Source organism: Brienomyrus brachyistius, chromosome 2, assembly GCF_023856365.1.
Source record: "Brienomyrus brachyistius isolate T26 chromosome 2, BBRACH_0.4, whole genome shotgun sequence".
NCBI lineage: Eukaryota > Metazoa > Chordata > Actinopteri > Osteoglossiformes > Mormyridae > Brienomyrus > Brienomyrus brachyistius.
This window is the reverse complement of record NC_064534.1, coordinates 261470-277630: the sequence shown is the minus strand read 5'-3', so window position 1 is coordinate 277630 and position 16161 is coordinate 261470. Positions and strand designations below refer to the sequence as shown.

The 16161-nt window shown below is 47.4% G+C and overlaps 1 protein-coding gene across 8 annotated transcripts in view; it reads right to left on the bottom strand.

Moving 5' to 3' along the window:
- ncor2 (nuclear receptor corepressor 2) overlaps positions 1 to 16161 on the bottom strand; it is a 165141-nt gene that overhangs the window by 27469 nt on the left and 121511 nt on the right. For 7 of the 8 annotated variants that reach the window (XM_049003271.1, XM_049003228.1, XM_049003233.1 and 4 more), the window contains exons 18-22: positions 14154 to 14296; positions 13562 to 13700; positions 5881 to 6310; positions 3431 to 3551; positions 1791 to 2022 (exon numbers count right to left, since the gene is read on the bottom strand). In XM_049003271.1, coding sequence (XP_048859228.1) covers positions 1791 to 2022; positions 3431 to 3551; positions 5881 to 6310; positions 13562 to 13700; positions 14154 to 14296 — 1065 coding nt within the window. The remainder of the gene's footprint in view (positions 1 to 1790; positions 2023 to 3430; positions 3552 to 5880; positions 6311 to 13561; positions 13701 to 14153; positions 14297 to 16161) is intronic. The other variant, XM_049003249.1, reaches the window with a different exon arrangement.

The window sequence follows — 16161 nt, the reverse complement described above, 5'->3', positions numbered from 1 at the left end:
TATCTGACTTGGAGCAAGTGAAGTAAAAGAAGGGAAGTAGTCAGGGCTGGAGTGGGACTGAATTTCTGAGTGGGAGTTCAAGCCCCCACACAGACCAATATAAAACTATATAAACAATTACTATTATTATGTGTTTCTATTAACATATTCATGCTCAAGGCTATTGAATGCACATTCTTATCTACATGCTGTAATTCAGCGTTCATGTAATTTTTACCAGCATGTTTCACTAATATTAATAAAGAGTGGAGCAGCTTTGACAAAAGTAAGGAAGTGTCATCAAAGTGCACATTAAATATATGATCTGTGCAAATTTCAAAACATCTTTAATAAATCACTTCTTACATAATTTATTTTTTCTGAATTCGCATGGAACATCAATGATGTGCACCTTGACAATGTTTCCACACGAATGGATCGCGACAGTCCCGTATTAAACTAAATTCCTGGCAGATTCACTTATTTTTTGGCGTTGTAGAAAAAAAGCTGCACTGTCATTGAAAATGAGGTGCTACACAGTGGCTAATTTTGCACTGACATATGTTCTGACATAAATCATATGTCCAATACCACTCACGCATTTAATGAATATGTACGCCCACATGAGAATGTCAGTTGAGTAGGCGGTCCTTCGGTGCAGTCCTGGACACATTCGTGTTCACACTACTATAAGAATGTGGCTATATGCTTCCCAGACCACCTCCGAATGTCATTTTATCTCAATGTGTTTTGGATGCGTTCACACCTGTACCATGCATATTAATACTAGGTATGAGAAGCACTAGTCACCACACATCTCACTGTGTGTCATCACTGCACTGCTCTGATGATTGGGGCAATATCTCATGGAGGAGCTCTTGTATCTCATATCAGACAGTCAAAGACTCTAGGTAAGAACTTTGGGGAGCAGCATAAACATGCATGGCTCTAATGGGGGCATCCCAAACACTACCAGTACTTCACCTGGTGCCTGGACACACCCTTAAGTCTACATTTGTTCCTGTTCTTGGTTAGAATTTAATTACAGTGGTGCCTGCAGTTCACGAACACAATACATTCCAGGAAAGTGGTTGTGAACCAATTTGTACGCGATCCAAGGCAATTTTCCCCATAAGAAGGCATTCGATAAATTCGTTCACAAGTCTACCAAATAATAATTTTTGTGAATTAATTTTCTGGTTTTTATAGTGAAAACTTTAAAGAAAAACACAATATCGTGTGGCGACCGATGAATCACGGGAGCAGAGACAAAATGAAGACTTGCTTGCCAGGGAAATCACGCTCTTTATTAACAGTCCTTAACCCTTGTGTTATTGTTGTATCCGTGGTAATGTTAATGATAGCATTTCCCTATTGTCACGTATGTGTTTGCCTGTGTCTGTGTATGTACCCGGTCCGACCCTCGTGTGTATTTAGTGTGTGTACATCTTCTACCATGTGTGCATCTTGCACTTCGGCATCTTACAACCTTGTGTTTTCTGCACCAGCTTTGTCTCTGTTTTTTTTTTTTTTTTTACTTTCAGTTGATCTGGGCTTTAGCGATTCAGACTAACAGATTGGACTAAGAGCAGCTATACCACCACAGCAGCAGGAACCTGAACATAAAAGCTGTTGAAATTAAACAAAACGTGGCAAAGGATGTACTTTGCTGATCGGCGAGGCCACCTCTTTCGTTTTGTCATTGTCTGTCATAATTTAGATGGGTTGTACCTTTTTTTACTGGCTGAAGTCATTATCATACATGACACTAACTTCCCTTCTGATTCATGAGGTAACTGAGAGGGACATACCATCCTTGTCAGGGGCCATGGGGGCGGGGCTCCGAGCCTGGGGGCGGTCCCTGGGTGCCTGCTGGATATGGAGCTGCTGCTGTGGAGGCTTGCCGGTCGGGGGCCCCTCCTGGGACAGTTCATGTGCCATGGTGATCTGCTGCTGGTACAAAGCCAGCGCATGGGGGGGCACCAGCTGCTTTGAACCCCCACCGGCACCACGGGGACCACTCTGCGCAGAAACCTCTGGCATCTGGGGAGACATGTGACAGCAACGCGTATCACTGCGCATATTCACACGGTGATACACACATATTCATTCCCAGATACGTACATGTTCACAGCCATATACGCACATATTCACTTCCAGATATACACATGTTCCCTTGCAGATTCCCTTGCAAATATTCACTCCCAGATTTTCATGCTAAAGAAGCTTCTTCTCCTGCCTGCCCAGACATCAGCTACTATGATTTTAAGGACCTTCCACATTTATACCTGGCATTATACAAAATCCATCCATCCATCCATGTTCCAAACCGCTTATCCTACTGGGTCGCGGGGGGTCCGGAGCCTATCCCGGAAGCTATGGGCACGAGGCAGGGAACAGCCCAGGATGGGGGGCCAGCCCATCGCAGGGCACACTCACACACCATTCACTCACACATGAGGTAATTTAGCAACTCCAATTAGCCTCAGCATGTCTTTTGACTGTGGGGGGAAACCGGAGTACCCGGAGGAAACCCCACGACGACATGGGGAGAACATGCAAACTCCACACACATGTAACCCAGGCGGAGACACAAACCTGAGTCCCAGAGATGTGAGGCAACAGGGCTAACCACTGCACCACCATGCCGCTCCCACACTATACACCATTATTTTATAAATACAAACTTTGCTATTTTTGCTGCCCCCTGGAGGATGGGCTCCCCCTCTGTGTCTCGTTAGGGTTAGGGCTTCCTCTGCTGCCCCCTGCCGGATGGGTTCCCCCTTTGGGTCTGGTTAGGGTTAAGGCTTCCCCTTCCTCAGCTTTGCCACTGTCACCTCTGGCTTGCCCTCTGGGGCTTTGGGCCGGGATAATGGAAAGTGCATTGAGACAATGCAATATCATGAAAATGTGATATAGAAAAATGAACTGAATCTTGCTAGCCTACAACATTAAGGCTTTGCTGCATGAACATATAACCCACAGAGCCACACAGCAAATGGCAGTACATGTGCCCTTACACTGCCATTGTATATGATCATGTATACACTAGCTCAGAAACAAAGAGGTGCCTTAAACCGCGTACCATTACGCGAGCATGTTATAGTAACTATATATTACCACAGTGTAAGGGTAGCTATTAACCCCAATACGTTGGGAGGGAATTACAAGCTAGCAGTCAAAGCAGCTAAATCTGCCGGCCTCACGCCTGACGCAGTCCTGGCAGACAGGCTGCAGCCCTACTGCAGCCCTACTGCCTACTTGTGTATTAGTGGGGGGGGGGGGGGGGGGTGCGCATTTCATTTGGTGGGCCATACATGGAGGATGGCATATTCTGGCACTTTCCGTAACCAGCCCCTGAGCTAACACTCACTCTAAGAAGTGGGCATGTGTTTCAACAGGCAGGTACCAAACCCGCCCCAAACACACACACACATATGCACACACTCACGATAGGCGGAATAGCAGCGGCCCTCTGTTTGAGCTGCTTAAGGTCCATGGGCTTCTGCTGTGTTGAGGAAATGACCCCATCATGGGTATAGTTCAGCAGACTGGGCCTAGGAGAGGTTATCCTGCAGGGAGTGAGGGGAGAGAGAGCAGGTATGAGAGAAGAAGAGAGGAGAAGAGAGAGGGGGCAAGGAACAAGAGACACCTTAGCTAAATAAGGTCAGAGAAACATGTCTCCCTCTGCTGATCAATGCTGTGAGGGAGGCGCTGCTGGGAACACAGGCCAGGACACTGTAGCTTTGGAGAACATTTCCATTCCTCACCATATCCACCCCCCACCCCCCATTCCTGAATGTGCTTTGGCATCTGCCAAAAGCGACATTTTGCTGACGAAGCCAACATATGCAGTCTGCTGTCATGGGGAGAGGGAACAAACACTCCTCTGGCATGGAGGATGATCTCCCCCCCGACACCGAGGACACTTGCTCTGCCGGCACAGAGAACAATCCCCTGCTGGCATCAGGAGCAATCTCCCAGCCGGCACCAAGAACAATCCCTCCACCAGCAGAGAGAAAAATACCCCCGCTGGGACCGAGTATGCTTGTTCTGTTGGCACTGAGAACGATCTCACTGTCAGCACCGAGCACCTCTCCTCAGGCACTGAAAACAATACTCCCCTGGCACCGAGAACACTTGCTCTACAGGCACAGAGAATGATACTCCCCTGGAACCAAGAACACTTGCTCTGCTGGCACAGAGAATGCGTGCTCTACTGGCACAGAGAATGATCCTCCCCTGGCACTGAGTATGCGTGCTCTACTGGCACAGAGAATGATCCTCCCCTGGCACCGAGAACACTTGCTCTACTGGCACAGAGAATGCGTGCTCTACTGGCACAGAGAATGATCCTCCCCTGGCACTGAGTATGCGTGCTCTACTGGCACAGAGAATGATCCTCCCCAGGCACCGAGAACACTTGCTCTGCTGGCACGGAGAATAATCCTCCCCTGGCACCGAGAACACTTGCTCTGCTGGCACAGAGAATGATCCTCCCCTGGCACGGAGAACACTTGCTCTACTGGCACGGAGAATGATCCTCACCTGGCACCGAGAACACTTGCTCTACTGGCACAGAGAATGCGTGCTCTACTGGCACCGAGAATGATCCTCCCCTGGCACTGAGTATGCGTGCTCTACTGGCACAGAGAATGATCCTCCCCAGGCACCGAGAACACTTGCTCTGCTGGCACAGAGAATGATCCTCCCCTGGCACTGAGAACACTTGCTCTGCTGGCACAGAGAATGATCCTCCCCTGGCACTGAGAATGCGTGCTCTACTGGCACAGAGAATGATCCTCCCCTGGCACTGAGAATGGTCCTTCCCTGACACCAAGAACGCTTACTCTACTGGCACAGAGAATGATCCTCCACCGGCACAGAGAATGATCCTCCCCTGGCACTGAGTATGCGTGCTCTACTGGCACAGAGAATGATCCTCCCCTGGCACCGAGAACACTTGCTCTACTGGCACAGAGAATGATCCTCCCCTGGCACTGAGAATGCGTGCTCTACTGGCACAGAGAATGATCCTCCCCTGGCACTGAGAATGGTCCTTCCCTGACACCAAGAACGCTTACTCTACTGGCACAGAGAATGATCCTCCCCTGGCACCGAGAACACTTGCTCTACTGGCACAGAGAATGCGTGCTCTACTGGCACAGAGAATGATCCTCCCCTGGCACTGAGTATGCGTGCTCTACTGGCACAGAGAATGATCCTCCCCAGGCACCGAGAACACTTGCTCTGCTGGCACAGAGAATGATCCTCCCCTGGCACCGAGAACACTTGCTCTGCTGGCACAGAGAATGATCCTCCCCTGGCACTGAGAATGCGTGCTCTACTGGCACAGAGAATGATCCTCCCCTGGCACTGAGAATGGTCCTTCCCTGACACCAAGAACGCTTACTCTACTGGCACAGAGAATGATCCTCCACCGGCACAGAGAATGATCCTCCCCTGGCACTGAGTATGCGTGCTCTACTGGCACAGAGAATGATCCTCCCCTGGCACCGAGAACACTTGCTCTACTAAGCACAGAGAATGATCCTCCCCTGGCACTGAGAATGCGTGCTCTACTGGCACAGAGAATGATCCTCCCCTGGCACTGAGAATGGTCCTTCCCTGACACCAAGAACGCTTACTCTACTGGCACAGAGAATGATCCTCCCCTGACACCAAGCACGCTTACTCTACTGGCACAGAGAATGATCCTCCCTTAGCACTGAGAATGCTTCCACTGCTGGCACTGAAAACAATCCCCGATGCATGTGAAGCAAACAATATATGTCTGGCCTGACAGAAGAAAAAACCCCCTTTATTTATCAATAAGAATCAGACTAAAATCAGTTTTCTTGATTCTTATTAGTGTATGTGTGTAAGGTGGGGAGGACCCACCTGCTCCTCTCTGTGCTGTCCGGCTCCTCCACCTCATCGGCGCTGCAGGTGGCACTGGAGTCGCTGTCCCCTTGACGGCCAGCTTTGGTTTCATTCTCCTTCTTGGTGCTCTTGATAGAGCCCTTTCCTTGGTTTGCCTCTGGAGGGGGCTTTTTCTCTGCACAGTCAATGGGCTGCTCCTTAAAGCCTTCCTCGGGCTCACTCTTTGCCTCTGGCTGTGCCACAAGCTCTGCCTCCATGGACATGGGCCCTGAGTCAGGTACTCCCCGGTCAACTTCCCCTGTGTAGGAACCTTCCTCCACTAGGGAGCCCTCCGCTCCAGGCACCTGGCTAGGCTTGGTCCTGGCGCTACACTCTTCCTTGGCTTTGCTTTCCTCAGAAGAGCGAGGCGATGGCAGGCTTTCTGTATCCGAGCTGTTGTTAGCCCCTGCTTTGAGTTGGGGGGGGGGGGGGGGGGGATTCAGGAGGAAATCTTAACAGATTGCTTATGAGAGGAACAGAGCAGTTCCATTCATTCAGCTACCTTTCTGAATGAGACTTATTTAAGTAGCAGTAACACATACAGCAAACGTGATGGACAGCAGAAGAGCAGAAGAGGACATACAAGCCTGGGGTATTTGTGATGAAAAGGAAGATGTCTGGAGGTCCAGATCTCTGCTGACTATCTCCGTCATGACAGAGAGCAGAACGAATATAAGCCATCCAGACTGCTTAAAGCCTAGCTTACACTTCACTTTTCCGTGCTTTTGGGCTGCGGATGATCATGCACGTGAAAGCTTTTGTGTTCATGCTACATTTGTTGTTGGATGCAAATGGTCAGTCGGTGCATCCATGCAGCACTGATATTCCACCAATTTTTATGAACGGTTATAAAGTTAGTATATACTAAAATGGGGTACTGTGGCATTTTCAAATCCAAAATGAGCCGGGAACTCCATCCCCCTGCAAAAGTTATCACAAAAACTTCAAAATGGCAAAATACTGTTTCATTTGAATTTTGAATTTAGTGATCAATTTTGAAAATACCAAATACTGTAGTATAATGTCAGCAAAGTTTCAATTATAAAATGTAAAAAAATCAGGTATGCCAATACCTCCTCGCCTCCTACAACTATTACTTTCTAAGTTGACCTCTGCTCATTTAGAGTCACTGCTGCTACCTACAGGAAACGCCTAGTCAATTATTTTGCACATGCGCAGTCGACAAGCACTGATATGTAGCTCCACTGGAACTACACGTGCACAAACCCGATGAGGAAAATTACGTCACCTCACCCTGTGCACGACCAAAAGCACACGATGAAAAGTGAAGTATGAACTGGCCTTAAGCATAGTCCTCTGTATTAGCGAAAATGCTGACTCTGTTCATATTTGCATTTGGCTGACACTTTTTTTCCTGATACCTTTTTGATTCCTCAAAGCTTTTGTTCTCTCCAGGGATTTTCCAAAATTCTAGTATGTTTGTCACAGTCATGAAAGAGAAGCTCAATCCATCATCAGACTGCTGGCTTAAAAAAGTAGCACCAGTGTACATCTGAAGGCCAGATGTATAACTACTCAGAGGAGGCCCTCCCCAATGACTATAGCCACTGCTTTCCCTGTAGCTCCTGAAGGACAGATGCATACTCAGAGAAGGCCCTCCCCAATGACTATAGCCACTGCTTTCCCTGTAGCTTCTGAAGGACAGATGCATATTCAGAGGAGGCCCTCCCCAATGACTATTGCCACTGCTTTTCCTGTAGCTCCTGAAGGACAGATGCATATTCAGAGGAGGCCCTCCCCAATGACTATTGCCACTGCTTTCCCTGTAGCTCCTGAAGGCCAGATGCATATTCAGAGGAGGCCCTTCCCAATGACTATTGCCACTGCTTTCCCTGTAGCTCCTGAAGGCCAGATGCATATTCAGAGGAGGCCCTCCCCAATGACTATTGCCAATACTTTCCCTGTAGCTCCTGAAGGCCAGATGTACACTCAGAGGATGCCCTCCCCAATGACTACTGGCACTCCTTTCCCTGTAGCTCCTGAAGGCCAGATGTACACTCAGAGGATGCCCTCCCCAATGACTATTAGAATCTCTGCTCTGACAGCTGATGCCTTTTCAAGTGTGACTTGGGCCCTGTTCACACCCGTTATTAACATGCGTCCTGTGTGATCTGATCACAGTACACAGCATTAAATACAGGTGTGAAATACAGGACACATTGAGATCCGATCGCTCCAACCACATTCGGAGGTGGTTTGGGATGCCTATGGGTACATTCTAATGGCAGTGTGAACACAAATGTGTCCCAGGCCGCACTGAAGGGCTGCGTACTCAGCCGACGTCCTCGTGTGACCATAAGTAGCTTACACACATTAAATGCTCGAGAGGTATTTGACATATGATTTATGTCAGAACGTATGTCAGTACAGAATGTGTGTAAACTGCACTGTGAATAACAACGCATCTTTTTTTCTACACCACCAAAAAAGAAGTTTGAATCTGCTGGGAAGTTGGTTTTATATTGGATTGTTGCGACCCATTCGTATGGTAACATTGTCAAAGTGCGCATCATTCATGTTCCGTGTTCAAATGTTCAATGTTCATGTTCAAATACTAGAAAAATAAATTATGTAAGAAGTGACTTATTAAAGATGTTTTGAAATTTGATGACGCTTCCTTACTTATGTCAAAGCTGCTCCAAGCTTTATTAATATTGGTGAAACGTGACACTAAAAATTACATGAACACAAAATTAAAGCATGTAGGTAAGAATGCGTGTTCAACAGTCTAGATAATGGATATGTGTCATGCCCGGCTCGTCTGATCCGCGTGTGTGCCACGCCCCCGGATTATCCACGTGTGCTTCCTCAATCGTACCCAGCTGTGTCTTGTTATTTCGCTATGTCTTTGTTCTATTTCAGTCCACGTCTTGCCCTGGTTTTTGTCCGTCATTGATGTTAGATGTCTGTATCGTCGATCTGTCCTGCTCGTAGCCTTCTTCCCCAAATAAACCCCCAGTTTTCCCGTATTCCGCCTTCCGGCCTGATCCTTTCTGCCAGCCTGCCTGTCCGCAACCCGCGATCCTGACAATATGTTAATAGAAACATATAATGATAGTTATAAAATTTTATATTGGTCTGTCCCGTTCAGAAATTCGGGTCCCACTCTGGCCCTGAATATTTTACTTCTTTTACTTTACTTGCTCCAAGTCAGACATATAATTCAGTGTATCAGACAAAAGAATGAACCTCTTTGGTGAAATTTTTACTAATTTTAACCTTCATTGGTTATAATTAATAACTGAAATACAGTCAAACCTCGGACTGCGAGTGTTCTGCAAGATGAGCAAATTTTTTTTGGTACATTTTAACTTGATAAACGAGCGAGGTCTTGCAATACGAGTATTATGTATACGCTTTGTCTGCCGAGCGTCACGTAATCAGAACTGAGCTGATAGTTCTCTCTCCCTCTCTTGCTGCGGGATTGTGGGTAATCATTTCCAAAGCTTGGTCTCGGTCTGTGTGCCTCACTCGTATAGTCAAAACTTAGTAGAAAAGCACCACCCGACGAGCGATGAAGCTGTTTAACGATAATGCAATGTCCACATTTCCAAAAAATCATAAAGGAGGTAAAAGCAGCTGTCATTGGACAGGTTCCTTGTTAAAGTCGCACAAAAACAAAAATTCCAGTGAGCCAACAGATAGCAGTGATTCCATTAGTTAGTGAAAGTTGTCCTACAAAATTACCCTCCTCTTTCTCATCTCCCTCACACCATCCACGATTCTTTTCAAAGGTAAAGTGCAGGTTAATTTGTTTTATGTATTTTTACTTTATGTTTTATTTTATATTTTTTATGAATTTTTTTGAGTTGTGGAACGAATCATCTGAGCTTACATTATTTCTAATAGAAAAACTCGCTTTGACATACGAGTGCTTTGGATTATGAGCACGTTTCCGGAATGAATTATGCTCGCAATCCAAGGTTTTACTGTATTATCATACGGTAACCAACATAATGTATTACAGACTGAACTTTGCCTTTGAACAGAAAAGTATTAGCCTGCCCTGGGTATATTTGCTTACATTTGTACTTTGTTGACACAATATAAAAATGCATGTCTACAATGTGAAAAGTTTACAATAATGAATGTCTAATGAAAATCACAAGGTCATTACGAAAATACAATATAAAGATTATACGTAGAAAATAAACATTAAGAAATATAAGACCCTTTATGAAATTAATTAATAAAAGTACACATTAATTGTTGAAATATTTATTAATTTACTTATTTATATATACATTTATTTATTTCATTTGGACTATGATGGCTGTTTGTTTAGCCTGGAATGTGGAGATAGCTTTTGATTTTTGCTTCTCCTTTTAATGTCTGCATTCAGAAGTAATTTACATTTAAATGAGCTGCAGGAAAGTGAGATGCGATTAAAAGTGGTCAGTCCAGACATATGTTAATACCAGGTGTGAACAGATGAATTTAGCGCTGTCTGCTTGTGATCGGATCACCCAGGATGCTTGTTAACAAAAGGTTTGAACAGGGCCTTCGTAACCTTCTGATTCTGTCACTAATCTGGGACTGTCCTATGATGACAGCCCTGCCACTGACACAAGGCTCACATAGTCTGTCTCCTAATGACGGCCATGTCAGTGACATAAGGCTCACACAGTCTGTCCTGCAATGATGGCCACGTCACTGACATAAAGCTCACGCAGTCTGTCCTGAAATGCTGGATACGTCACTGATATAAGGCTCACATAGTCTGTCCCCTATTGACGGCCATGTGATTGACATGAGACTCACGTATTCTGTCCTGCAATGACGGCCACGTCACTGACATAAAACTCACATAGTCTGTCCACTATTGACGGCCATGTGATTGACATGAGACTCACGCATTCTGTCCTGCAATGACGGCCACGTCACTGACATAAGGCTCACGTATTCTGTCCTGCAATGACGGCCACATCACTGACATAAGGCTCACTCATTCTGTCCTGCAATGACGGCCACGTCACTGACATAAAGCTCACGCAGTCTGTCCTGAAATGCTGGATACGTCACTGATATAAGGCTCACATAGTCTGTCCCCTATTGACGGCCATGTGATTGACATGAGACTCACGTATTCTGTCCTGCAATGACGGCCACGTCACTGACATAAGGCTCACGTATTCTGTCCTGCAATGACGGCCACGACACTGACATAAAACTCACATAGTCTGTCCACTATTGACGGCCATGTGATTGACATGAGACTCACGCAGTCTGTCCTGCAATGACGTCCACGTCACTGACATAAGGCTCACGTATTCTGTCCTGCAATGACGGCCACGTCACTGACATAAGGCTCACTCATTCTGTCCTGCAATGACGGCCACGTCACTGACATAAGGCTCACGCAGTCTGTCCCACAATGACAGCCCTACCGCTGACGTGAGACTCACGCAGTCTGTCCCACAATGACAGCCCCACCGCTGACGTGAGACTCACGCAGTCTGTCCCACAATGACAGCCCTACCGCTGACGTGAGACTCACGCAGTCTGTCCCACAATGACAGCCCTACCGCTGACGTGAGACTCACGCAGTCTGTCCCACAATGACAGCCCAACCGCTGACATGAGACTCACGCAGTCTGTCCCACAATGACAGCCCTATCGCTGACGTGAGACTCACGCAGTCTGTCCCACAATGACAGCCCTACCGCTGACGTGAGACTCACGCAGTCTGTCCCACAATGACAGCCCTACCGCTGACATGAGACTCACGCAGTCTGTCCCACAATGACAGCCCTACCGCTGACGTGAGACTCACGCAGTCTGTCCCACAATGACAGCCCTACCGCTGACGTGAGACTCACGCAGTCTGTCCCACAATGACAGCCCTACCGCTGACGTGAGACTCACGCGTCTGTCCCACAATGACAGCCCTACCGCTGACGTGAGACTCACGCGTCTGTCCCACAATGACAGCCCTACCGCTGACGTGAGACTCACGCGACTGTCCCACAATGACAGCCCTACCGCTGACGTGAGACTCACGCAGTCTGTCCCACAATGACAGCCCTACCGCTGACGTGAGACTCACGCAGTCTGTCCCACAATGACAGCCCAACCGCTGACGTGAGACTCACGCAGTCTGTCCCACAATGACAGCCCTACCGCTGACGTGAGACTCACGCAGTCTGTCCCACAATGACAGCCCTACCGCTGACGTGAGACTCACGCAGTCTGTCCCACAATGACAGCCCTACCGCTGACGTGAGACTCACGCAGTCTGTCCCACAATGACAGCCCTACCGCTGACGTGAGACTCACGCAGTCTGTCCCACAATGACAGCCCTACCGCTGACGTGAGACTCACGCAGTCTGTCCCACAATGACAGCCCTACCGCTGACGTGAGACTCACACGTCTGTCCCACAATGACAGCCCTACCGCTGACGTGAGACTCACGCGGTCTGTCCCACAATGACAGCCACGCTGTCATCATAGAATAAGCTTATTAAGAAATCAGTGAGCTCCGTACCAGCCTGCAAGCTGTCTACCTGATTGGTTGCTGGTTTTGTCCAGGCACTGTTCTTGACATCTGCAATGGCGGACACGTCTATGACGTGAGACTCATGCAGTCTGTTCCATAATGACAGCCACGCCCCTACAGAGGTCTGCCTGCTTGCAGGGAGATATTTCTTCTCTTGAGTCTTCTCCCTCTGGGGTCGACGGCATCATCGGCGATGCCGCATATCTTTCTCGTGTATTTCAGTTCATAACTCGCTGAAATCTTATTGTAGAAACATGAAAAAAACGCTGACTAAATCCGTAATCTTCTTTTCAAAACATCCATTTTCGGAAGTTATATTTTAAAGTTTTTAAATTTGGTTAAACCGGCAAAAAGTAAACCATGTTACCTTTCTTTGTTTTACCTGCATCGGGGGTGTACAGTGCCACCCACACCTGAAGATCGCTAGTTGCATTATAAACAGTCGCATTTCCACGTATTCAAATCGCATTCGCATGGTAATTTGATTAACAACACAATGGTGAAATGCGATCCAGATGCATCCCCGTTAGTGCCATAAGGGGGGGGGGGGGCAGGTGTGGCCAGGTGTGGGTCATGCATACAAATGAAAGTTGCTACATATTCAATGGAAGGAGGCCAGAAATAGTGACACGAGTTAAGTTTTTCTTATTTATTTATCCAACTAAATGTTGCAATGACACCATTTAGTCATCTTCATGTAGCCAAGACTTTGGTGATCAGATATCTGGGATCAAAACAAACTGCCACCATTGCTTACTATGTACTTTTATAATGTTTCTGCAAGTGATCCAAACTACATTTTGCAATTTCTATACTTTGATGTCAAATTACAAACTTCACATAATTCTAACATATTTACAAAGTACATAAAAATAAAGATGAGTTTAATGTCAAAACAAATATATAAGAAATAATTTATTTGCCATGAAATAAGTTTATGATATTGAATGAAATGTGTGAGCATGACCACTTTCAGGTACCACCTTAAGTGAAGAGCAATTAAATGCTGATTTAGCAAAAGCCCAAGGAAGGAGAACAGCAAAACCTTTAGCATGACAACTGTTTAGATCTGCACTGTGGGACCCACTCCACCCACTATTCGGCCAGCATCCTCTGAGCAGCCCCCCAAAATGCCTCCTACCTTCTCCGTCCTCGACGGGCTCGTCCTCATTGCAGCTGTCCCCTGACACTTCCATCTCCTCCTCGTCAGCAGCTGAGGGGGCGCTGACCCCCTCACTAGGGACCGTCTTGCGACTGCGCCGGGCCTTTCGCTCACGTTCCTGTTGCAAGGGTGAGAGTCAAGGGGGGGCAGCTTTCGGCAGAGGGCATTCTGTTCTGCTCCCCCTGCCAACAGAATGACTCGATGACATGTCTGCTCATGTGGCACCATGTGGTCGGGATGCAGATGATGAGCAATGGAGCAGCACTCTTTCGGAAAGCTCCTGTCACGCACAGGATGCTGCTCCATGCTTTCTATACTCCAGTTGGTTGTTTAGTATATCAGTGCTATTTTTTTCACTTTTGTACTTACTGCAAAAAGCCAGAATACACATGGACTCGATAACTGCCCTTAACTGACTGAAAACTAGGCGAGAAGGTAATCAGAGTGAGCATGGTGCTTCAGGAATAATGCATCAAAGCATTGCATGCAATCCAACATTTACAACGGCCAGCTGAGCCCGATGAGAACGGCAGACCCACGCTTGACTGACAGCTGAAGGCAGGACTTTTACCGATTTCATTTTGTGCTGTTGCAGTATTTCGTCCAACTTCTGCCGCTTCTTGTAGTTGAAGTAGAAATTCTTGCACTGGGACACGGTTTTTGACCCCACCATCTTGGCGATGGATGACCAGTTCCGCCCATAAAGTAGAAGTGCTGGGAGGGAGAGACAACAGATCTGTGGCTGTGGACAATCAGGCAGACTTTCTTGCAAGCATGTGGATCATTCTATGAGCATGCGGACCTTCCAATGCTCAGGGGGGCCTCCCTGCAAGCAAGGAGACTTTCCAGTACTCAGGCAGACCTGACTACAAGCATGCAGATCTTCTTGTGAGCAGATGGACCTTCTTGCAAGCTGGAAGACCACTGTACGAGCAGAAATATCTCCCTGCAATAAGGCAGACCTCTGTAGGAGCAGCAGAACTCCTTGCGAGCAGGCATATCTCCATTCGAGCAGGTGAACCTCCCTGCAAACAGTTAGACCTCCTTACAAGCAGAGAGCCCTCCCTGCAAGCAGGCAGACCTCCATATGAACGGACAGACCTCCCTGTCAGCAAGACAGACCTCCTTACAAGCAGAAGAACCTCCCTGAAAGCACCTTTTCCTTCCTCTCATGCTAGGTTAAAACCTGCAACACTCCCACAGGTGATGAGAAAGCAAATGAGAGCCCCATAGACATGGGAAGCTGACCAAAAAAAAACACACAGTGACATGATGCACACTCTGCCATCCCTCATTCCCCTGCCCCCCGCCCTGAGAAGCCTGCTGCAATAGCTGAAACCCCACTGATCTCATAATCACATTATCTGAAGCAAAATCTCATTGAGAACCTTTAATTAAGCTGATCTGGCTAAAATGTACCGCAGCAGTCTCTGTCTTGGAGCAGGAAACAGCACAGGTAACTCCTGCTCTGCTCTTCTCTTGATTGACTGGGGCTACCACAGATGGGTCGAGATTGTCACAGACGGGCCACCCCATTGGCTAAATCCATCACAGATGGGCCATTCTACTGACGCAACACTTACTTTCCCTCTGATGGGGTTCAACTGCTTCCAGTTGCTGTGAACAACCCAGAAGCGCCAGAGCAAAGGGGTGGCAGTTTCCACTTGCATGTCCTCTTGGGCTCTAGTGCTGCAGAGCAGATTTTATGGGCCACGGACAGCAGAGAGCGGCAGTCGCTTCTGCCCCCAGGCAGGGAGGTGACAGCGGCACCAAGAACTGCTCATTTTAGCATTCAGCACATTAGGAGAAAAAAGGGAATGATCTCTCTCAAAAAGGAACAAGGCAGACAAGCTCAGAAAAGCTCTCATGGCTCATGGAAAGCCCATTACCATTCAGAACAAGCCATTTTGGCCAGAGCAGGACCTGTCACAGCACTACAAACAAAATCAAGAACGAAACCCAAGGGTGCATCCTGGTACACCCCTGCACTACTAGCATATGGACAGGCAGACACGGCAGCTATGAACTCTAGCTATGCTGTGCAGGAAATGCAGAATTTACCCAAGAAATTCCCAATTCACAGTGAAGCCACAATGTTTCAAACAAACACAAGCAGACTGTCAGCGAACACTAACAGCTATTTACGTTTCACAAAGGCCAGGAAACCACAGGAGACACGCAGTCCACACCTCCTCACCATAGCTGACAAAAAAATAAAACAGAAAAAAAAAAAAAAAAATATATATATATATATATATATATATATATATATATATATATTTCCACTGTTTCCACTGAGTCTTCCACTGTTTTCACACTGATTAAGAAAAAGGCAAGAACGACCCCCCACTTCCACGCCACCAAAATCACCTCCATGGGCGAGCAGGCGGGCGGTCCCTCCTGGTGATGGACAAGCAGAGGGAGAGTCCAGCACTCTGTAATCCACTCGCCTCCCTGCAGAGTCACTTCCTCTGCACCTCCCACCTCCAAGGAAACTCCAAGGAAGTAGCAGAGGGGTCTCCACTCCCCCCTGTCTCTGTCCCCCCCCCCCCACCACAAAAAAGCCATGGAAGAATGGC